Raw genomic sequence first — 20,754 nt, forward strand, 5'->3', positions numbered from 1 at the left:
ATTCTTTCATGTTTATTTCACTTATTTATTGTCTATTAACCTTATGTTCACTAGTATATTATGTATTATATGTCAGTCACATCTACTTCATATTATCTTCTACGAAATATTACGTACAAACTGAAATATTCATTACAAAATGAAAATGCATTATTTATACAGAGAAACGCAATATACACACATGATTATATTACCTTAATATCAAAACCAAGGAGAAAATGTCATCAAATTAAATCATAATATCAAGATCTTGTAGAGTGACTTAAGTTAAATATAGAGTAACTTAAGATAAGCATTATTGCCTTTGAATGATATCGATTGCAGTATCATTGTCCTCTTGAAATAATTTTCTTCTTTTCTTGGTAATTTTACTAACTTCCAATTCAGGGAATCTTAGATAATTGTTATTTCATATTAATTATTTTTGCTACCAGATTGTTGGGCCATACATTTACAGAATTATGAAATGGTGTTCAAAATATTAGAATTATTTTTTAGAAACACTTTAGGGAAAAAGGAACGCGCAATTGTCTAAATTTAAAATTAATTGAAAAATATAGAAGTTCATATCATATATAGCTTTCTCACTTTTGTATTTTCTGTTCCTCTTCTTCATCTATGAGGGCAGGATGCTTCTCTATTTTGTTTTTTCCTATTTTACTTTTTCTTGTTACATCTTGTGCCTTCTTTGACAAACAAATGAAAATAAATTTTCAGAATAAAATACGATGAGAATAATTTAAGTCAACAAATATATCTTTAGCGTAATTTATATTAATAAAGTTTACTATATAGAGGATTTTCATAAAATTAAATTAATTCGTAGAAAGAAATAATACACCTGAAGCGATCTCGCTGTCGTATCCTCTAAGAGGTGTTTGTATTTAAAACTTTCGTCTTTATGCTGTTTATCTCGCTCTATTAACTGTTGCCTGTACTCATCGCCGAGCTGTGTTACTTGTACTCGTAAAAATTCAATTTCATCCTGCAATTTGGAAACTGCACAGACATTTATTTGATTTTCTATCTTTTATGCATATCTATTTTCGAATTTTTGCATAAAAAATCGTATTATTTGCATTTATAATAATTTTTTTATATATAAATGTTTTAGAAGAATTTGTAAAATGCTAATTTGTGCAAAAACAAAAATGTATATTAATTTTATCTCTCCTATTTATATATCTCATGTATAGAAATTTTATGTATAGAAATTTATGTATAGAACTCTTTATGTATAGAAATTGTAGAAATTTTGTGACGCATTCTGTCACGTTTACATTTATATATATCAGAAATTATAATAATTGCGATATATCTGTTTTGTCTCACCTTTGACGTTGTTCGCGAGCTCAACTTGATCGTATTCGTGTTTCATGTCTGCTAAATTGCGTCGCAAGTTTTTATTCTCCTTCTCTAGATTGTCTAAAGATGCTTTGTAGCAATTTTCGCGCTTTGTCAACCAGCATATCATGTTTTTCAGTTTTACTTCTGTCTTTTTCGATTGCTCGCGCTCCAGTTCTATGCATTGCTGTTGTTCCACGTTTAAAGCGCGCAATGTAGAAACTGCCTGCGTACGTAAGATATTTCATGTTTTTGCTTTGCCAAAACTGCTTGGAATTAAATAGAGCAGTGACAACATTACAATGTTGAAACAATTTTCTTTCTCTCGACGAACCTTTCGTGCTGCATTCGTGCGTTGATCGCAACTTGGGCATTTGAAATCGAGTTAAAATCGAGATTGCGTTAATCTCGGTTTAGACTTGGAATAGGAAAACGAAAATGATTTCTCTACTCACGTTGCACATTTCTTCGTACTGATCCACGAGACTCTGAAGATCGGAACGCAGCATTGCGTTGTAATTTTTATTCTGCCAATTCTGATAACTTCTTCGATCCCCGTCAAGACAACTGCGGCACGAGAAATGTATGAAAAGTTACATCGTAACAATCGATCACAAAGGAATCTAGGAAAATTTTGATATTATTAATATATGACTTCTGCTGATAAATTCTACTTGTATATAGAAATTGCAAAAAGAATATGGTAAGATATATTCTTCCTTTAACTATGCAAGAAAATCGTAAAACTTTTATTGCGCTTTGTGTTTTCTTAACCTCAGGAATTATAACAATCGCGATATCCGCATTATTTTATCTTTTCAGAAGTACAGTTCGATCTCGTTCACTTTGTATCTGTTGAACTTCAGAACTGAAAAACATCGCAATTCTCCACACATTATGGTGCTCTCAAAAATTTTATTTTTTGGCGCGAATGCAAATGGCACTCCTGCGACTAATGCGTATTGCGTTGTAGATCTGTTCGTTTTCAAAGAAATTCTGAACTGGTGCAATAAGTTAGTATAAAATAAATATATTTTCTTTCACTTTAACTTATTGCACTAGTTCAGAAGTGTTCGAAAACGAACAGATCTTATGACGGTGTTAAGGCCTATTTTGATAAAATTTCGTAATCGCATAATGCGATTACGAATTAAGAAATTGAAAAATTAACCAATCATACAAGAGACCGTTATACATTAGATACATGATTGGTCGATTTTCTTGTACTTACATATTATGCGACTATGCACTCTTGCTGGAAAGTCTTTATGGAAGAAGAGGATATTTGCAATCTCTTTCTTTGGCCCACCATTAGCCCACCATTAGTATAAACGAATTTTTTATACTCTTACTAATATTTTCCGTATTTAACATGAAAGACGCCTAAATACGTAAGTTGTGGAAGAAACGAGAAAATAGAAATAATCATAGGAAGCTTAAAAATGGCGAATCATTACAAGAAAAAAAAATTAGCAGTTTTTAGGTTATCCGATGTAAACAAATGCCAAAGAGATAAAAGATTTGAGAGAGATCTGTTCATCGAGACGTAAGGAGTCCTTTATTTTCATCTTTCACTATACTATTGTAGTGTTAATAATAGGCGACTATAAAACGGTATAGTACATTGCGATACGTTTGTCATAGTGCGTTAAGGATTCAATAATCCGAGGATCTCTTGATCCAGTTCTGTATAACGCTTAAGGATCACATTAGGACCCGTGGAAAGAAAAATCTATGGAAATAAACACCACAGATCCATTCCGAAGAACTTCAAAACCCAAGTGCAATCTACATATATTCGAAGATCTGAAGTAACAATATATTCTCGCTCTGAGAGAACCAAAGGACAGACTGCGGGAGATACAAAATAATTTTCGGGGCTTTTCGAGCGTGCTGTCTGTGATTTGGTTCGCGCACACATTCGCATTACGCACATCATGCTATTGCAAAATAAATAATTACACTTAATATATCTTTTTAGTTTTACAATTAAATGAAAAGTTAGACGAAGCAAATATATCTTGATAATGCTAATATCGATATATCTCGTCCTTGTGTGACTCGTTCGCTCGAGGACTCTGCTAACCCTTTCGAGACGGAATTACGTTTCTCAAGTATTGCTTCGGTCCACATACAAGGCCACAAATTTCAAATAATACCATTTTACATGACAATATTTTTCGTCCATCAGATGAAATGTGACTGACAATTCTTTGTTGAAAAAAATGATCAAAAGAGAATCAGTTGGTCGAAGCTCATCCTAACAGATAATTGATTTCCCAACAACTTTGATTCAGAAGATGGCTTCAAGAATTGTTGCATCTCCATTTCTATCTCTTATGAGAGGAACGATTTATTTTACTAAAAGTATATAAGCTAAGATTAAGATATATGATTCTTAAACGAAAATTACATTAAATCATAAATTATATCATGATGTATTATGATCAGTAACTTAATGAAGTATCAGAACTTTCTGAAGCTAAATATTTTCATTAAAATATATAATCTTTCTTTTTCTTTGTTTAGAAAGGGTTAAACATGTCACTCGACATATATATGTATATATTATATATACTATATATATGCTATACATATACATATATAATTTTTATATATATATGTATATCAACTAATCCTAATCACCAAATGTACACACTTCCATTCGCTCGCACACTTCGGCGAACACAAACGCATTTACGATTATAGTAAAGTCTCGTTGCAGAGAATTCCATCGGATCTATTCATACTGAGCTCATTACAGCGAAGTCACGTTATGACATCTACTTTGTATTCATGTGATTCTTGCAGTGACTTGTACTTCAGTAGCTAACTCCGTATATTCCGATCATCGTTGCAACGAAACTTTGCTTATTTGTTGCCTTGGTCGTCGCGTTTCTTTTTTTTCTTTTTTTACTTTTTTAGGAAGAAGTTTAAGTACAGCTTGGCCTGAGATCGGATGACTAGCATTTCCGGTTGTTGTTTGCGCCACTGTTTTGAATGCGCAAACGGTCCTGGCGACGAAGACGTTTGCCTGTGATTTGCCGCACTTTGTTGCTTCTCTCCAGACGGCCTTTCTTCAGCTTCTGAGTCGAGCGTTTCTGCAGCACCTGTTGGAAGTCAAAATAACTTTTCAATGAGATTCTTCCGAAATCTCGAAGGAGTTATTTACCAACGGTATCGGCATAACAATAACGGTAAATCACTGATACCTTTTGAGCGGAACGGAATTGATTTGTTATCCTAACTCTATTATCGTTCCTTTCAGACATGAGCGGTCTGTCATCATGGATAGTGGTTCTGTGCGCAAATTCGTTGAGGTCAGAATTGCGATTTCGGTCTGGACTGGAGTCCAAAGACGTGGACGAAGTGGATAGCGTGGACGTGGAGGACATGAGAGCGAGCGGCACTAAGAGGATGCCAACCGGCTCCTCAAGTTCCTCCGCCGTGTCCGGCGTGGGGGGTGGAGTGTCGGGAGCGACATGAGACGTCGTCGCACGATAGACGGACATACTAGGATGCTCTATCAGCAAGTTCTCCATAGGCGATGTCTCCACGATCACGGGCCCGACTTGTGTGAAGCATGCGGGTGGTGTTACGTACCACGACTCCTCTAGCGCCGACGTGCCCTCAGCTGCAAGAAGAAGAGGATAAACGTAAAGATAATTCTGGAAATAATGAAAGATGTAAAAACAAGTATGAGAAAAATAAAAACATGTGTTATTCGACACAAGCATTGCCGATAGAAATTCAAGTATAAATTTAATTGTAACATTAATTATATTAATTGTTACGAATAGATGATTGGGTAACAATCAAATTATCTAATTTTAATTTGTATCTTTTATTCTTTCTCTACAGTTGCCTTCAACTACATAATTATAAAAAACGACAGACTGCTCACCAGCTCGGTTAATGAGGATCCAGTCATCGCCCTCGACCTCCATCTGCCTAAACCTTCGCATTATCGAGCGAGACGTTAAGGGATCACCCTCGAGCGAATCCTCTGTACCGGAGAAGTTCCCTCCGAACAGGTAGTTCACCAAGCTGCCCAACATCTTGACCCGTTACCGTCTGACGCCTGTAACGTGCGGAGTTAATGAGTACGCGAGAGTGAGTAAGTCGAGGAAATCGTTCTAGCATGTAAATTTCACAAATGTGAAATATTCGCCATTTAGACGGTATTTTGGGATTATATTTTTAGGCTCTTTGGGATTTGTGGATTCTAAAATGAATTCTTGGATCGTTGCATTTGGAACTTCTGCTCTTCATCCCTGTTTCCCTCTCTTCTAAGCTCTCTTTTCCTCCCTCCTCAAATACACACATATACTGTTGTATAATCTCGACGCGTTTCCGTGGGCGGGAGAGTGAGCGAGCGAGGCGATCACGGCGACCTTGATCTCGAATTTGCTTCTCTTCGGCTAGAAGGGCAGCGAGTCTCTCCCGGCGAGTAGTTTTCCTCGGTGCATAACCACGCGCCAACTAATACGACCGTAATCTGACAGATACACACACTACTCGCGCAACCCGCTCCTCTCTTTCATTCCTAGTCCTTTCTACCAAAGTGACGTAAGTCCTTCTTTAGACGTATCGTTAAGTCCAGAACATACATTCTGCTCGCGGCGAAACGAATACAAGCGAGCGCGCAAAATAGTAATTTATCTGCCGATAAGAAGTATACCCTGTAAATACCATTCGTTTAATTAGGTTCACCCAATCTGTGCAATTTTTATTACGAAATTTACGAGATTAGTCTGTGCATGTTTGTCGTGCGAGCATGTTTATTTCAAACTATACTTTGCACGCTCGTTCCGTTTCCTCAAACGCTTAAAGCGTGAATATCAGCTTGTTTCATCTTGAGTAGAGGGTAAAAATATAGAGGATAGACCTTGAACCGTCATCTCTTACTCACAACGTGTCAAATAGAGCTAATAATACGGCTTTTCCAATTCGAAGTATTACATAATATTATTAGGCATCACAGAAACTGTTCTCTTTGTTCTCATCTGTGATTTATCTATTATTAGATAAGAAACGTTTGAGTAATCACATATGTCGACATATAGAGAGATATAGGGAGGCAATGCTATACTTTCCATAAATGAAGTGCTTTACATATATTATATTTATGGAATAATCAGTGATTCTTCTCTATTTAATCTCTACATTTTCCAAACCATACATCAATTAACAATCGTTAAAGTCCAAAGCGTCCAAAGCAAAATTAGTCACGGATCAGTTAACTGAGACTCGGCCTCGTACAAATTATTTAATTAACTAATCATTAATAGCCATTGCAAGTCGTTTAAGTAAGCAACTACTGATCGTTGAATAATATATGTACACACACACAAGATATTGCGAGGCAACGGAGTGTAAATTACTCAGATGATCGGTGATGGTGCAAGCAATTCCAGCAATCAATTAATGACTATTATGCGAAACAAAAGCGCGAACGCGCGCTTTCATCAGACTGAGAAAAAAGATTGGCGAATACGCAGAAACAATTCCGCGCTCTGTCGCACCAACTACGTAGTTAATTGTTGTAGTAACGCTCTAAATTTAAATATCGTCGAATACGCGAATCTCGCTTGGACGCGACAAAACAAAGATAAATTCCGCTGGGAGATGATAAATTCAATTATGAGAATGTTCAATTTCGAAGTTTAATAGCCCGTCGGCACGGGGCAACTTCGTCGAAAATAAGCGAGATTAATAAACGCGCCGGAATAACGCGCGACCGAATGAGAATCCCGAGGGAACCGAACGGGAATCCAGGATACATCGAATCCCGCGAATAATATTTCCTTATTGCTCATAATTATACAAGTTTATAACAGCATGTTTTACAAGCGATTATCAGAGGCGAGAGTTATACAGATTGTATAATTTATTTTTACCATGACATCATCCCGTGGATTATTCCACAATTGGCTGAATGACTTACATCATTCCCGAGGTCCGAGCGATTGCCCCGAGTGACTACGCTAGAATTCGAGGGATTCGAGCAAAATCAATCCTTCGCTCGTTTCACGGAAAATCGTCCACGGCGTCGGGACGCGCACGGCGAACATATTCATCGGGCGAATTCATGAAATTAAACGAACAGACAGATCGCAAGTAACAAACGATAAAGCGCGCAGTCGACGATTTCGCGGCGAAAGCCGCCTGGCGCGATCTTCTCGTGCATCCGAGACGATGCTCCGATCCGATGCAATTTCCCTCATTTTTCCGCGCACTGATCGCGATGATCGACGTAAAGTGGACCGTTGTGCGATAAAAAGAAATCGACAGATTCTCCAAGCCACCTTCTCCGCCGCGTCGAGTCTGCCTCTACAATGAATGACTCCTTCAACGACAAAATTGTCCCCCTTCGGGAACACCGCGAAGGGCCCCGTGCTTCTCGCCGCATGCAAAAGCGCCTGGTATTCTTTGAATTTTGCTCGCGCACTTTCCCGCACACTCAGGTCACTGTGACTGACGCAACATTGACAAACGCATCATACCACGCACACCAACAACTACTACACAGACCGTTAACGCGAAGACACAGAAGTCCCGATGTGTTTTGTTCTCTCGCTTCCAGTTGAAGTCGACGTTGTGACAAGCGAACGATTAATACAGTAACAATTCTAGGTTGCCTTCGTGGCCGTCGTCGTTGTCATCGTCATCGTCATCGTCGTCACATCGTCATTGTTGTCTACGCTGAAGCGTCTCGCTTCGGATCGCTCTAACGCGCCCGTCGTCGTCGGACGGCGAAGATTCACGACGAAGGTGGCAGAAAAGCGGATAGCTTAACGCTACGACGACAAAGGGAAACTCAGGATGAAGAACAGGAGGAAGAGCAGGTAAATGAGGGTCCATCCTGAGGATGACCTAAGAAGAGTTCACAAAGAGATCCACTCGCCTGAACAGTATCGCGTTTGAGGAGCCGTGGTAGCAACTGCTCACCGTAATAGTCAGCTGATTTCGACTGTTGGCTGGCTGGTTGGCTGGCAGGCTGGCTGGCTGGCTGGCTGGCTGGCTGGCTGGGCGACCCGAAGAGCCCGATGACGAGAGGCTGTGTGGGGGTGAAGAGCGGACGGGGATGGTGAGACGGAAGGAGGGAACGTCGTGCTGCGGGCGACGGGACGCGAGGGGGATATGACGTTGGGAAAGCGAGGAGGGAGACTTTCCTGCGGCGAGTAGAGAGAGGAGCGAGGGAGTTTGACGGCAGCGGGGGGGGTGAGGTGGTAGCGGGCGGCCTCGTAGAAGCGAGGCGGAAGGGACTTGACGATGAACAACGGGCGACGAGACGGAAGGGGAACCCCCTGGGGAGCGGAGCGACCGAGGGGAAGGCGAATGTGTTGGCGTAAAGGGGGAAAGACAATGTCGACGTAGTGGGGTAATTCGTAGCGATATCAGGAGTGTATGTAGTCCGACGAAGGTTCTAGCTATGAATCCCCCGCGTTCAGTCGATACGTTACAATAGAATAATGATTTCTTGTCCTTCTGGCGCGATTATTGTTAGCATTATTATATTATCGTGTTTTATATCTAATAAATAATGCATGATATTGTATGATGTTATGTTTGCGACAGAACGAGAAGAGGTGGAGCATGGAGCACGTGGTTGTTTCTTTTAGCAGGATATTTTGGAACAATTGAATATTTAAAAAGCATCGACTGCGGCGTAATACCTCGGTGAGTTGTATAGCGTCATAAATATGGAATGAAGTATCTTGGAAAGTTCAATGACAACTGAATGAAGGGTTCAGTGCGAGAATGAGATAAGATCCATAATATGCAGGATCGTATAGTTACATTAAAACGGACTTCTTGCGATTCTTTGTACTGAACGCTCTAATTGTATATTACATAAATATGCGTAACAAAAGCGTATTGTTGTTGTTGTTACGTTTTATTGTAAATCCACGTATTCTATAACTTACCGTTACAGAATACGTTATAGAATCCGTAAAACAAATCGCTGCTATTTATTATTATGATTTAAGAATTTGTTGATCAGAAATTTTGTTAAAATCTCATCTCTATACATTAGAGACAAAGAAAATTGTTACAAAATATGTGTGTGTTGAAATTCAATTTTTCTCATATATAAAAGTAATATTTTCCAATAGGAATATCTCGTTACGTTGTTTTTTTTTCGATTGAAAGTTACGTCCAAAAATCAGAATGTGGACAGACATTACTTTTTCTCTTTTCCTCTTTTACAGTACTCATGATCTCTTCAGTGCTGCATTAGAAGCAGCGATATCATCTCTTTGCCGCGAACTCTGAGGCCTCAAGGCACTTCAAGGTACTCCGAACTCCGAAGCTTCTTCGTAGTCGCGCGCATGCGACCCTGCGGACGTGACAGCAGAGTCGATCGAAGGTGGGAGTTCGCTCAGCTGGTCGAACAGCTGCCGGTTCGTTCGGACTTGTAACTAACTGACTGTGCTCTCTCTCTCTTTTTCTCCAGGTTCTCTCGCTGGTCGGTCAGCCGCGCCAAACGTCGTCGCCGCTTCTACGACGATTGTTGTTGCTGTCGGCTTTTTAAGTACTCGACCAGCGCCTGAACTCTGTGCGCGTCAAGCGAGTTTTCCCACCGGCCGGCCGTCTTCAAGTACGATCCTACGATCAGCGCGTCCGCGGCTGCCGTGTAATTGCCCACGTTGTCCAACGTCACTCCTGAACCGATCAGCACCGGTAGCCGCTCCGCCACGCACTTCCGCACTTCTGCAAGGTGTAAAATATTTTAAACGGTGACTCGCGTACGAAAAAATTGGCATGATTCGAAGTTCAGAGATGTGCACTCAGTTTGCACCTCAGGACCGAGGAGAAACCCCTAGCAAACGACACGGTGAATTTTTCGTCAGTTGACGGATGTTCGAAAAAGTACCTGTGAGATCCTGCATGTTCGCTTCCTCGCCAGTCGCTCTACCGGTTAATATAATTCCATCGGCCAGAAAGAATTCCGCCGCTTTTACCGTCTCTAGCAGAGTTACGTCGGAAGTGATGGCGTGCGAACTACAAAATTAGCAGAAAGAGAGAGAGAGAGAGAGAGAGAGAGAGAGAGAGAGAGAGAGAGAGAGAGAGAGAGAGAGAGAGAGGAGTAGAACGAAAAGTAGAATGCCTCGCTGAACTAAATTTTCGTGCAACGCAAGATTACGGAGAGAAACAACGCCGACCTGTTACATCTCGCTTTCTTTTACGCGGGAGAAACTGTGTCGCACAGTCGGACAGTTACGGATCTCTTCCTGAGGGAACGCGGAGAACGTCGTGTAAGGTCAGACTCAATTCTGCAAGATTCGCATACGTATTCCACGTAGAAGTGAATTCAGCAGTTAAGCCGAATTAATTTTACCTGTGTTTCTTCTTGACATCGGCAAAGACGAGGACGTCTTCCGCGTCGATTTGCCTTCTATATCTCAACAGAGTCCCGGCACTTGCGTCCATAAAGCCTTCGTCTGCCACGTGAGAGAAGACGAATCCCTCGGCCCTGATAAATTGAAATCCCGCAGCTTTAGCAACCGCGATCGCCTCTCGGTTGCATCCCGCTAAGATCTATATCAAACAACAAGATGACCCGACTCGATTAGATTATCTCATAGCGATAAACCCCACTAACGAAACTGTTCGACGAACTTGTAGTCTGTGGGAATAGAAGATCGAAGAAGGTTTGACTCGGTCAAATTTCTATACTGGACAGTCGCATTTTTATAGCCGACCGCCACATTTTTATACCTGAACGCCGCACACTGTGTTTCCTGGCACCACTTTCCTAACTTCTGTACAAATTCTCGTCATTAGAGTCACGATTTCCGGCGACAGGTCCTTCTTCTTAACGTAAGGGATGTCGTGCATGTTCTCAACCAGGATGCCATCCTGAAAGAAACACATACGAGACATTCGAGCAGATTTTGTAATATTCGCACGGATAGCGCTAGATTACTTCTTCTCGTAATTCAGTTTACAATTATCAGAGGACAAAGTCTTATCTGTAACTATCGTAATATTCCATTCACGACGACAACATATTCTTTTTTGACCATTTTCTTAAGGAAAAAGTAATATAAATATCTCTCCCGGAATTATCTGGTTCTCTCACCGGTCAGCGATGAGTTTATCAACGTGATTGCAGCGTATTTTCTGGGTATATGTGTGTGTTAATTTGATAGTATTAATAAATTACTTTACCGCGCCATACTTGGCATATATCGAAGCCTCCTCCACTGCATCTTCTATGATCTTCTCAACGGGTCCTTTGTACCTCGGCGTTCCTGCAGAGGCGCGCATGGAATAAAGCCATTTGTTTGAATTCTCATAATATTCTCCATTGCACACTCTACATAACAAATATTTTATTGGGTTGTGTAATAACTCAGATAACGCCTCTAAAAGACATCCAGAAGATGTCTTATATTTTTTCTACACATTTCTAGACATTTTTAAAACGTCTAGTAGAACTTTGTACTGTCTGGAAAGTTATCTCAGATCTTTCAATAAATTTCCCAGTAAAAAATTTAATCTTAATTATACAAGCCAATATTATCGATGTATTATTGATCTATGGGATAATATCGGTTCTTCCATATAGATTTCCTTGCGATATACGGTATTGAAAGGCATCACCCGTGTTATCTCTTTGACATGTAGCGTTGCATAAAAAACTACACGCAAGATAAAATGACACGCGTTTGCCGGTCACGGCAAGACTCGTCAAAGAAACTCCGATTATATTTCCGGATATCAGTATGTCGTGCGATAAGTATGAGTTCACATTGGAATAATGAAAGTATTGTACCAGGCAGCGCTTCTACATGGATCATTCCGATGATCGAGCAAGGTCGTGGAAATAATCTCCGGAATTTCAACATCTCAGCGGCGGAAAGTACTGTGACGACGTTACCACTACACAGGGCGCACGCCGAAGGCAAACGCCGACGACGACGATCACTATTCAACGTGCTCGAATTTAGAGCCAGCTGGTTGATCACATGCCGGCCACTGACGCCCGCTGGCGACGCGCGACATGTCTTCCCTATCTCCTCGCGATTCCGTACTCGAAGACTGTCTTTTCTCTTATCGCGTTCTCCAACATGCGTACATTCATGTTTGCTGTATTAATATAAGAGAAAGAGAAACGGATATATAGCTTTAGGTTTAGGTTAATAGATTAATATAAATAGCATCAGCAAGCAGCAAGTAGTCTACATTTATTAAACGTGCGTGATAGTCGCGTGAATCGTCCGAAAAGAATTACGAAACCGATAGAGTAATGTGGATCGGGCATTAGTCCAGGATCGTTTATTGTACGCAGGTAGTAGAGTTATAGAGTGTCGTGGAGCTTATTGTACGCATGTAATATAGTTGTAGTCTTTTTTTATTTTTTTATTTTTATGTCACATTATGTGATTGGAACAGAATTGTCTAATGTGCACTCGCGACCATCTTACTCCATATTCCTCTTTTTTTCAACATTAGAAAGGAAGAAGAAGGAGATGCATCGCTCATGAGCGTACGTTGAGCGATTTTGCTTGGGTGTTTTTCGTAAAATCGATATCGATGAATAGCTAGACGTAGGATGTTGGTATGAAGCAAAAGTAGCATTAGATTTGACGAAAGAACAAATTAGTATTACAATGTCGTAAGCTAACATTTAATTTGTTTACACAGAAAGCCCATTTGATTTGAGATACCCTGTACATAACAGCTTGAAATTGAACTTATGTTGACATTGGACCTGACCTTTCTACGACCAGATATACACAGTGGGTAAAAAGATATAATATTTTCATACTATCGTTACTGTGTGTATGTATGATGTATCGTTATCCTTTTCATGTTGCAGAGTGGTAGAGAGATATCTGCAATAATGCAACAAAAATATCCCATAAATTTGTACGACTGATTATTTATAAAATTGCGGAAAAAACGAGCAATGAAGTTTTAACAATGCTGCAAACGGGATTACTTCGTAGTGCTTCTGCCAAACGTCTCAAATATGTTGGTACTGGTAAGTGTATTCGTTACGAGAGATCTATTTTTATTAAGATGTAAAATTTTTGTTCATTTAGGATGTAAAATCTTCGATCGATTATGAAAGTATAAACAAATAGCTGGTAAATGTATTCATATCAATTATTGTTTGTCGTTACAGGAGTAGCGCTGTTAAGTGTCAGTTACATCCTTCTCCCTTCGAATAAGAAGAAAGTTGTGAGGAGCGTCGCAGGAAGTTTGATTAGATTCGCAAGATCGTTCAAGATTAGTGCAACGGTTTCTATGGATTATTTAATCGCTCCTTTGATGGGGCATACGTACACAGAAATTCATCGGAGATCTGCCAATCGGATCGTTCAGGGATGTTTGAGAAACGGCGGAATTTACATAAAGCTCGGACAAGGTTTTGCGGCTGTAAATCACGTTCTACCAAAAGAATATATCGAAAGTTTGTCAACATTGCAGGTATGCCCCTGTATGAATATATATTCCATTATAAGCCAGAAAAGTTTTTCTTAAAAAAGTTACATTAAATTAAAATTGTCGATGCGCTTATTAAGGACAAATGCTTAACGCGCGAAAAAGACGAACTTGAAGAAATATTCCTGCAAGATTTTGGCAAGAAACCTGAGGAAATGTTACGTAAAATTGAATCTGAGCCAGTAGCAGCTGCCAGTTTAGCTCAGGTATTAAAAGCAAAAAAAAGAATATATACATGTATATATTTACATATATTTACTAATTTTATATATTTGTTAGCCCTTTTTTTAATATGCTACTTGTATCATAGAATTGATGCGAAAATTTACTTTTTTGCTATTTTATTCTTTATCAATTTTATCACTGAATAGGTGTACAAAGGTGAAACCTTAGATGGAGAGAAAGTGGCTATTAAAGTACAATATATCGATCTTCAGGAGAGATTTATATCCGACATAAAAGCGGCGATTTTTCTGTTAAAAGTTGTTTCTGTTATATACCCAAAATTTAATTTGCACTGGGTATTTGATGTAAGCATATAATTCATATATTTATTATTATAACTAATACTTTCTCAGGATGCAGAAAAAATACTTTATGTGCTGTTAAAAACTGTTTAAATTTACAGGATGTTTTTGAAGCATTGGCGAAAGAGTTGGATTTCGAGAGAGAAGGAAAGAATGGAGAACAATGTGCCAAAGATTTAAAAAAATATGAATATGCATATGTGCCGAAAATTTATTGGGATCTTAGTAGTAAGGTTGTTTTATTCAAAATTATGAGCATCGAATGTTTTTTGAATAGCGATTTTTAAGATATTGTTTGACTACGATTCTAAAATAATATATTAATTAAATTTTATTATATCAGACGATGATATAATTAAATCTATACTCAAAAATTTGAATAACCCTGTTACTTTTTTAAATCATAATTTATATAATTATTTTAGAGAGTTCTTACGACGGAATGGATTGACGGTGTAAAAGTAACCGACGTGGAAGGAATCAAAACTATGGGATTAAATCTCTCTGATGTTGATAAGAAACTGATCACTTTAATGGGAGAACAAATTTTCCATACAGGTTTCGTACATGCTGATCCACACCCAGGAAATGGTATTAATTTTCGATTAAATATTTCAAGAAATAAAGCGTTAGTTTACTCTCATTAACATCCTGAGAAGAAAATTAACAATTCAAAATATAATATGACGTATTGGTTCATATTTGTTTTTTTGCAGTATTTGTGAGGAAGGGAAAGGACAATAAAGCGCAGATAGTGCTGTTAGATCACGGTTTATATCAATACCTGCCGGAGAAAATAAGATGTATCTTGTGTAACTTTTGGGAATCGATGGTTTTGAAGAATGACTGCTCATTGAAAATATATGCGAACGACTTGAATGTGAAAGGTAAGTGCGTAACTGTCAGTGAACTCTATTTACTATATGGTGACAACTGTCTCGTCCAATTGCCTCCTACACTTTCAGATTCTATCTATCGTGCATGTCCACGTATTTCCACACATCATGACTTGTAATATTATTGAACTCCCAAATCCATGTTTTCTTAAATTCCTCTGAATCTATGTCCCAAAATTTTTAACTATGTGACATTTTAGACCATATAATGCTGGCAGAAATATTAACACAAGCGCCATACAGAATTTCTTTAACGTTACGCTTGAATAATACAACAATGGACGAGTATATGAAGAACCAAGCGCAGGAACATTTTGATAAAATAACAGAAACGTTAAAATTGATGCCTAAACATATATTGTTGGTAATAAGGTAAAGCAGTAGATAATATTGATATTAAATTCTTTCTTTTTATTAACAGATAGAAAATTAGACGAAAATAGAGATGTAAATTACGCTCCCTTTTGAATTATTTAAACTGACTTTAATTAAATGTGGCTTCAAATTTGTTACTTTCATAGGAACTTGAACACGATACGTGCTATTATCAGAGATCACGGGGACATTATCAATCGATATAGAATGATGGCAAGAATCGCAACACGTGGTAAATATCGAGTTGCGAAACAGTCTGTTTACAAAACTATAGCAAGTATTTACAGCGCCGTAAAATTTGAATGCCGACTTTGGTAAGTTATTTAATTAACAGAAACTTTACTGAATCGAGGAAAGAAAAATACATATTCGCAAGTTTCATAATTATATACTTACGCGTCTTCGATTCTTTTCAGGTTACACAATTTTGTACAATGGTTACTTAACATTTATTTAAATATTTTGAAACTAATCGGTTATGATGTTACGGAAATGTTGCAAATGTTACAATGACATTTAATCAAAATATGTGTGTATTCGATATTAATATACGACTTTATATGCCTTCTGTAACTATTTTAGTAAATATGTGTAACATTTTACACAACTGAATAAAAAGATGTTTGATGCTTTGAATAAAAGATATCTTCATACTGTGATTAACATTGTTAGTCGTTTATTGCATATTAATTGTACATAATTTTTTAATCAAATCCTTCAAAGGAAATCGAAGAAATATATAAAAAAATATATAAAAGTAAATGTATTGTTTGATAGATACAACTGAATGTATTTTTTAAGAGATTGTCTTATCATTGAACAAGTCAAAGAAAGCTGTTTTACTTTAGTTTAACCACAATTTTGCGAATATACTACTGAATTTGCAAAAGCGTAGTCCCAAAATTTGGGACTACTGTATACACATAGAAATATAATATTTAATTATTGCTATAATGTATTGTTAACAATGATCAGATATTATTTAGCACTTTACACCTAAGCAGTGTTCTTTATACAATATAAGGTTAAAGACAAGTAACATTGCAAATTTAAATTTCAACCGGTTCTTATGCACATTAGCTGCTTGTTAACGACAAAAATTAGAAACAGGAAATTAAATGACTTAATGCTTATCCGCACTTTTTTTAAATATGCACGTTTAATCTTGTGATGCTTAAAAGACTACAATAAGGCATGAAAATTGGAAAATCTCATGCGATATGAATGTGAAAATGTTTGTGTTCTTGTTCTAGTATTTCTAAGTTCGTCTTAAACGAAATTTACAAAAATTTGTAAATTTCAAAATTAAGAAAACCTAAAACTGTTCTAGTTAAATATTTAAGGATATCCAAATATCCAAAAAATGCCCTGAAACATTTAAATACTTTAAGATCGAATTATTGAATAATCAAAAATCCATATAATTCGATCGTGTAAATTTATGGAATGAATTTATGGAAATATGAAAATTTAAAGACGCTTAAGATAATTCAGAAAGCTATGGATCAACTTGCCAAGCCATCGTTTCTTTACATTTGAATTGATAACAAATTTACGACAGTTCGAGCTAATACTATCTACACTATCTACATTCTTGCATTCAAATCAATGTAAAGATGCAATTGCTTGTATTGTTTCTTATTCCACAATGATCAATTCGCACTAGCATCTTCGACTTTTAACTGCTTAACGTTTCCGATGCGTAAGGAAACTTTAAACTTTTCTTTGAGTACAATTATATTCTGAGCGTATTTAAATAAAATACAACCAACATTTTCTCTGCGATGTAAAATTTACAACAAATGGAACAGAAGGAAACACCACCGAATTAGAAAAGAGAAAAATGTAGAAAAATTTTTAGGCAGTTTTTGCACGAATGGCAGCACGCTTTCCTGTGACAGCCTGAAAAATACACATAGACATATAATTTAGAATATTATTCCATTTTTATGTAAAAAATATAAATTATTCCGTTATCACTACACATTAAATATTAAAATATTTTACGTTTTACTAATTACTAATTAATATAACAGATATAATAATTGCAATAAGACATTATCTTTAGTTTAGGCAGAAGAAGATTAACTCACCTGGAATCCAGATTTTATACTAGCGACCGAACATCTTGATCCACAAGTTTCGCACTGTAAAAAGAAGAGTCGAGTGTCCTTTTGAAGAATCGTGTCTGGTGAGCGGCATGTATGACATGTAACATACTCCTTGATGTATCTCCTAAGAACATTCTCTATTTGCTTCTGTTGGAAGCGACCTTTAATGATTAACTGACTATTTCCGTCCACCGAGCCGCTTGTTCCCAACTCGGCGAGCAAGAAGTCCAGTAGATGTTTTGGTTGTCTGTGTAACGTTTTACAAATCTGTAAAGTGGGAACACCTGTAAATTGATGTTCGCTTTCTGCCTAGTATTGTAGCTCACACACATTTTATAGAAATTCATTAATCTGATTTATTAATTCTTCTTATGCTACTAATTCTTATGCTACTAATTCTTATTATAATACGTACTTCAGTGAAATTGGCGAATGACGTTTTCTTCGTTCCAATGCGCACTACCTGTGGCGGACGCATGACGAATTTTTGTTTCTTACCAGCTACCATGTCGGGATTTTTTTCTCGTAAGATGTTAAACACTCTAATGAGTAATTCATCATATGTGTAATCCCTGTCCGATCCGACCCACGAATTGGGTTCCTCCACTAAGAAAAGAATAAAAAATGGATTTTTAAATTTTAGATGTTACTTACATGTGTGCATGTGTGATATAACAATAAATAACAACAAATAACTCTTATGCTGGTATAAAAATTAAATCATCTTTTTTCTTCAAGATACAAATTAATGTAAAATATTCTTCAACTGTGTAGCAATATTTCATTATATTGTAAATCTCCTATTTGTATAATTTTTTGCATCCCTTTGTTGTGTAATGCTTATTTATTAGATAAAAATGTTGCAAAATCTTGAATTTAATCATAATTATCATAAGAGTAATTATATTTATAAATATGCCAAGCTCATGTTGTTTTATGAACTTTACTTTTTATTTTTTGAATATTTATCAATTATTTTTTTATATCATTAGGAATATTTATATATTTATAAGATATATATAGAAAGAATGTATTTGTATGTGAAAAATTAGAATATTTCCTCCTAGTTTAAAAACTTTTTAAGTATTTTTGTCAAAACTAATTATTACAAATACTAGAATAATAATGTATAGCTCTTTTTAAATAAAATTAAATAAAAATTTAATAAAATTAAATTTGAGCTGTATAAAACTATCTGATAATGATTAGAAATATCTACATATTGATTTTATTATGAAGTATGCGAGTGCACCAAAGTAATTGGAGGATGATCAAGTGCAGGGTCGATGTAATTTAAATACACCATATATATCTTACCATACTCTGCACTTCGCTCAGATTCAGTGCAGCATGTTAACAAATATTGAGTAACATAAACAACTAGATACAAAAAAATATGAATAAGTCATTTTTTATAATACATACCATTATCTTTGTCTTCAATTTCCTTACGTTCTTCTTCAGCTACTAATTCATCAAGATCCTTCTTCTTCTTTTTCTTTTTCTTTGTTTTGGAAAAGTCCATATCTAAATCAAAGTCATCATCTACCACAACTTCCTCGATTTGTTGCTCTACAGGTTCCTGTTTAACAAACAAGAGATTTTGCAGATTTTTAAATATGGCCCAAGTCTACAAGTTTTGCTTGTTATTTCAGAAAACTTATTTCATTTTTTCTTACTTCCTTCTTTGTATCAGGCAAAGCTGCTTCTAATTCATCTAAGTTGAATGCCTTTTTCTTCTTCTTTTTCTTTTTGCCAAAACTTTCCAAGTCCAATGCTTCATCATCTTCAACAACTGGAGGTTCGAGCTCCTGATTCTCTTTTTCAGCGACATTCTCTGTCGCTTCTCCACTACTACCTCCTTCATTGAAAGCTGCATCCAGATCGAAAGTAGTCTTCTTTTTCTTCTTTTTCTTTTTCAAGGTTGGATCAAATATCTATATATTTTTTAGAAGCAGAAATAAATAAAAGATACAACACAATTTCTTCCTTTTGTAATTTCATAGTTGTTTACGAATGGATTTTTATATATTGTAAAAATATAAGATCAATAAAAAATAATAAACATGTAACAAAACATATATGTATATAAATCAAATATTTTAAACATTGCTTTGTTTTAAGTACACTTTGTAAACTTTTAAATATTCACAACAATATTAGTATAAATGATTCATTATTTTTAGGTGTACTATAAGAGTTCCACTTTCTGTACTTCAAACGAATAAATACGTAAGCAGATGATACTCCGGCATAACCAGCAAGGCATTTGAGGTTAGAACTGAAAACTTTTTTCCTTAATCTCCCAAATGCACTTATTTATAGGGAATCTGTTATAAATAACAAGAAAAATGATAGAACAGAATAGGAAAACCTACAGCAAGATAAATTCCGAAGAAATGTCAATGCAAGATATGTCAATTTGATCACACACTCGTGCTCCGAAATATCCGTCGACGATACTTTACGTACCGAATCTTCTTCCGTCATTCTGTCAGTTTCCGTCTCAGGTGAAAAGAATCCCTTATTTATGGCGTACTAAAAGAACATAAAGCATGCAACAGAAATTTAATGAGATAATTTATAGCTTTCGCTGCCGCACGCTGACTCAAGTGGATTGCATCAGAAAAATGCTACTTCGAGATGAATCGTAATCAATCGATTAATCGATGTTCAATTCCTTCGATGATCGATTATTTTCTCGATATTTTTCAATTCGATTAATCATTATGTTAATTTTTTAATTAAAGAAATTTTTTCTTGGTAGTAAATAGATCAGTTTATCGCTTATTCGATAGGAATATTTTTCACTGTCGTTTATATAAAAACTGATTAGGTTCATCCGACTCATCACTGAATTGTAAAAATATAAAGTAAAAAATGTAGTTCTAAAGTTTCTACGAGCTATTATTATTTTTATTGGCAAATCAAATTCGTATAACTTAATGGTTAAGTATTCTAATGTTCATTTTCAAGCAGTATGACTCAATGATAAAGCAACTAGGCACATTGATATACTGCCAAAACAAAAAATATTTA

The 20,754-nt window shown here is 36.5% G+C and overlaps 5 protein-coding genes across 16 annotated transcripts; 1 reads left to right on the plus strand and 4 right to left on the minus strand.

The window, feature by feature from the left end:
* Nucleotides 1-5: 5 nt before the first annotated feature.
* LOC105182449 (myosin-9) lies at nucleotides 6-2,067 on the minus strand. 2 transcript variants are annotated; one of them, XM_011139868.3, is made up of 5 exons: nucleotides 1,800-2,067; nucleotides 1,333-1,570; nucleotides 842-999; nucleotides 589-686; nucleotides 6-392 (listed from the first exon to the last, which is right to left on the minus strand). In XM_011139868.3, exons 1-5 carry the CDS (start codon nucleotides 1,851-1,853, stop codon nucleotides 296-298), a joined length of 645 nt encoding a protein of 214 aa, XP_011138170.1. In that variant the 5' UTR covers nucleotides 1,854-2,067; the 3' UTR covers nucleotides 6-295. The 2 variants fall into 2 exon arrangements, with proteins under 2 accessions (XP_011138170.1, XP_025154075.1); XM_025298290.1 differs by having other exon boundaries at nucleotides 7-392; nucleotides 589-683.
* Nucleotides 2,068-3,968: 1,901 nt separating this feature from the next.
* On the minus strand, nucleotides 3,969-8,386 carry TP53INP (Tumor protein p53 inducible nuclear protein). 3 transcript variants are annotated; one of them, XM_011139860.3, is made up of 4 exons: nucleotides 8,296-8,386; nucleotides 5,249-5,425; nucleotides 4,557-4,978; nucleotides 3,969-4,454 (listed from the first exon to the last, which is right to left on the minus strand). In XM_011139860.3, the coding sequence occupies exons 2-4, from the start codon at nucleotides 5,400-5,402 to the stop codon at nucleotides 4,308-4,310; spliced, it is 723 nt and encodes a 240-aa protein (XP_011138162.1). In that variant the 5' UTR covers nucleotides 5,403-5,425; nucleotides 8,296-8,386; the 3' UTR covers nucleotides 3,969-4,307. The 3 variants fall into 3 exon arrangements, with proteins under 3 accessions (XP_011138162.1, XP_011138161.1, XP_011138163.1); XM_011139859.3 differs by having other exon boundaries at nucleotides 8,252-8,365; XM_011139861.3 differs by lacking the exon at nucleotides 8,296-8,386 and adding an exon at nucleotides 7,879-8,048.
* A 1,016-nt stretch (nucleotides 8,387-9,402) lies between these two features.
* LOC105182446 (aarF domain containing kinase 5) lies at nucleotides 9,403-17,832 on the plus strand. 7 transcript variants are annotated; one of them, XM_025298249.1, is made up of 12 exons: nucleotides 9,403-9,752; nucleotides 13,003-13,097; nucleotides 13,178-13,342; nucleotides 13,487-13,791; nucleotides 13,887-14,012; nucleotides 14,178-14,336; nucleotides 14,435-14,566; nucleotides 14,759-14,924; nucleotides 15,050-15,220; nucleotides 15,430-15,601; nucleotides 15,751-15,918; nucleotides 16,021-16,171. In XM_025298249.1, exons 3-12 carry the CDS (start codon nucleotides 13,282-13,284, stop codon nucleotides 16,115-16,117), a joined length of 1,557 nt encoding a protein of 518 aa, XP_025154034.1. In that variant the 5' UTR covers nucleotides 9,403-9,752; nucleotides 13,003-13,097; nucleotides 13,178-13,281; the 3' UTR covers nucleotides 16,118-16,171. The 7 variants fall into 7 exon arrangements, with proteins under 7 accessions (XP_025154034.1, XP_025154026.1, XP_025154023.1 ...); XM_025298241.1 differs by lacking the exon at nucleotides 9,403-9,752 and adding an exon at nucleotides 9,889-10,069; XM_025298238.1 differs by lacking the exon at nucleotides 9,403-9,752 and adding an exon at nucleotides 10,006-10,186.
* On the minus strand, nucleotides 9,811-12,307 carry LOC105182445 (uncharacterized protein F13E9.13, mitochondrial). The gene is made up of 6 exons (XM_011139862.3): nucleotides 12,131-12,307; nucleotides 11,524-11,606; nucleotides 11,071-11,211; nucleotides 10,691-10,890; nucleotides 10,226-10,353; nucleotides 9,811-10,062 (listed from the first exon to the last, which is right to left on the minus strand). The coding sequence occupies exons 1-6, from the start codon at nucleotides 12,201-12,203 to the stop codon at nucleotides 9,851-9,853; spliced, it is 837 nt and encodes a 278-aa protein (XP_011138164.1). The 5' UTR covers nucleotides 12,204-12,307; the 3' UTR covers nucleotides 9,811-9,850.
* On the minus strand, nucleotides 16,745-20,363 carry eIF2beta (eukaryotic translation initiation factor 2 subunit beta). Of its 3 annotated transcripts, none has more exons than XM_025298266.1 (7): nucleotides 20,188-20,363; nucleotides 19,395-19,652; nucleotides 19,141-19,297; nucleotides 19,033-19,038; nucleotides 18,131-18,321; nucleotides 17,698-17,982; nucleotides 16,745-17,506 (listed from the first exon to the last, which is right to left on the minus strand). In XM_025298266.1, the coding sequence occupies exons 1-7, from the start codon at nucleotides 20,203-20,205 to the stop codon at nucleotides 17,462-17,464; spliced, it is 960 nt and encodes a 319-aa protein (XP_025154051.1). In that variant the 5' UTR covers nucleotides 20,206-20,363; the 3' UTR covers nucleotides 16,745-17,461. The 3 variants fall into 3 exon arrangements, with proteins under 3 accessions (XP_025154051.1, XP_011138167.1, XP_011138169.1); XM_011139865.3 differs by having other exon boundaries at nucleotides 19,033-19,065; XM_011139867.3 differs by lacking the exon at nucleotides 19,033-19,038.
* Between the last annotated feature and the right edge of the window lie 391 nt (nucleotides 20,364-20,754).

This window comes from Harpegnathos saltator, unplaced genomic scaffold (genome assembly GCF_003227715.2).
Source record: "Harpegnathos saltator strain DR-91 unplaced genomic scaffold, Hsal_v8.6 scaffold101, whole genome shotgun sequence".
Lineage (NCBI taxonomy): Eukaryota > Metazoa > Arthropoda > Insecta > Hymenoptera > Formicidae > Harpegnathos > Harpegnathos saltator.

Excerpts from the sequence above, each read along its gene's own strand:
- LOC105182446 (XM_025298249.1), top strand. The coding sequence starts at position 13,282 with ATGCTGCAAACGGGATTACTTCGTAGTGCTTCTGCCAAACGTCTCAAA. Across the intron at positions 14,013-14,177 it reads CAGCTGCCAGTTTAGCTCAG|GTGTACAAAGGTGAAACCTT; the intron begins GTATTAAAAGCA and ends ATCACTGAATAG. Across the intron at positions 14,567-14,758 it reads ATTGGGATCTTAGTAGTAAG|AGAGTTCTTACGACGGAATG; the intron begins GTTGTTTTATTC and ends TAATTATTTTAG.
- TP53INP (XM_011139860.3), bottom strand. The coding sequence starts at position 5,402 with ATGTTGGGCAGCTTGGTGAACTACCTGTTCGGAGGGAACTTCTCCGGT. Across the intron at positions 4,979-5,248 it reads GATCCTCATTAACCGAGCTG|CTGAGGGCACGTCGGCGCTA; the intron begins GTGAGCAGTCTG and ends TTCTTCTTGCAG. Across the intron at positions 4,455-4,556 it reads AATTCCGTTCCGCTCAAAAG|GTGCTGCAGAAACGCTCGAC; the intron begins GTATCAGTGATT and ends GACTTCCAACAG.
- LOC105182449 (XM_011139868.3), bottom strand. The coding sequence starts at position 1,853 with ATGCTGCGTTCCGATCTTCAGAGTCTCGTGGATCAGTACGAAGAAATG. Across the intron at positions 1,571-1,799 it reads AGTACGAAGAAATGTGCAAC|GCAGTTTCTACATTGCGCGC; the intron begins GTGAGTAGAGAA and ends TTACGTACGCAG. Across the intron at positions 393-588 it reads GAGGAACAGAAAATACAAAA|ATTCCCTGAATTGGAAGTTA; the intron begins GTGAGAAAGCTA and ends CAATTATCTAAG.
- eIF2beta (XM_011139865.3), bottom strand. Across the intron at positions 19,298-19,394 it reads TGCCTGATACAAAGAAGGAA|GAACCTGTAGAGCAACAAAT; the intron begins GTAAGAAAAAAT and ends TTTGTTAAACAG. Across the intron at positions 17,983-18,130 it reads CATTCGCCAATTTCACTGAA|ATTTGTAAAACGTTACACAG; the intron begins GTACGTATTATA and ends CCCACTTTACAG.
- LOC105182445 (XM_011139862.3), bottom strand. The coding sequence starts at position 12,203 with ATGTTGAAATTCCGGAGATTATTTCCACGACCTTGCTCGATCATCGGA. Across the intron at positions 10,891-11,070 it reads ACACAGTGTGCGGCGTTCAG|ATCTTAGCGGGATGCAACCG; the intron begins GTATAAAAATGT and ends TGTTTGATATAG. Across the intron at positions 10,063-10,225 it reads GAACATGCAGGATCTCACAG|AAGTGCGGAAGTGCGTGGCG; the intron begins GTACTTTTTCGA and ends TACACCTTGCAG.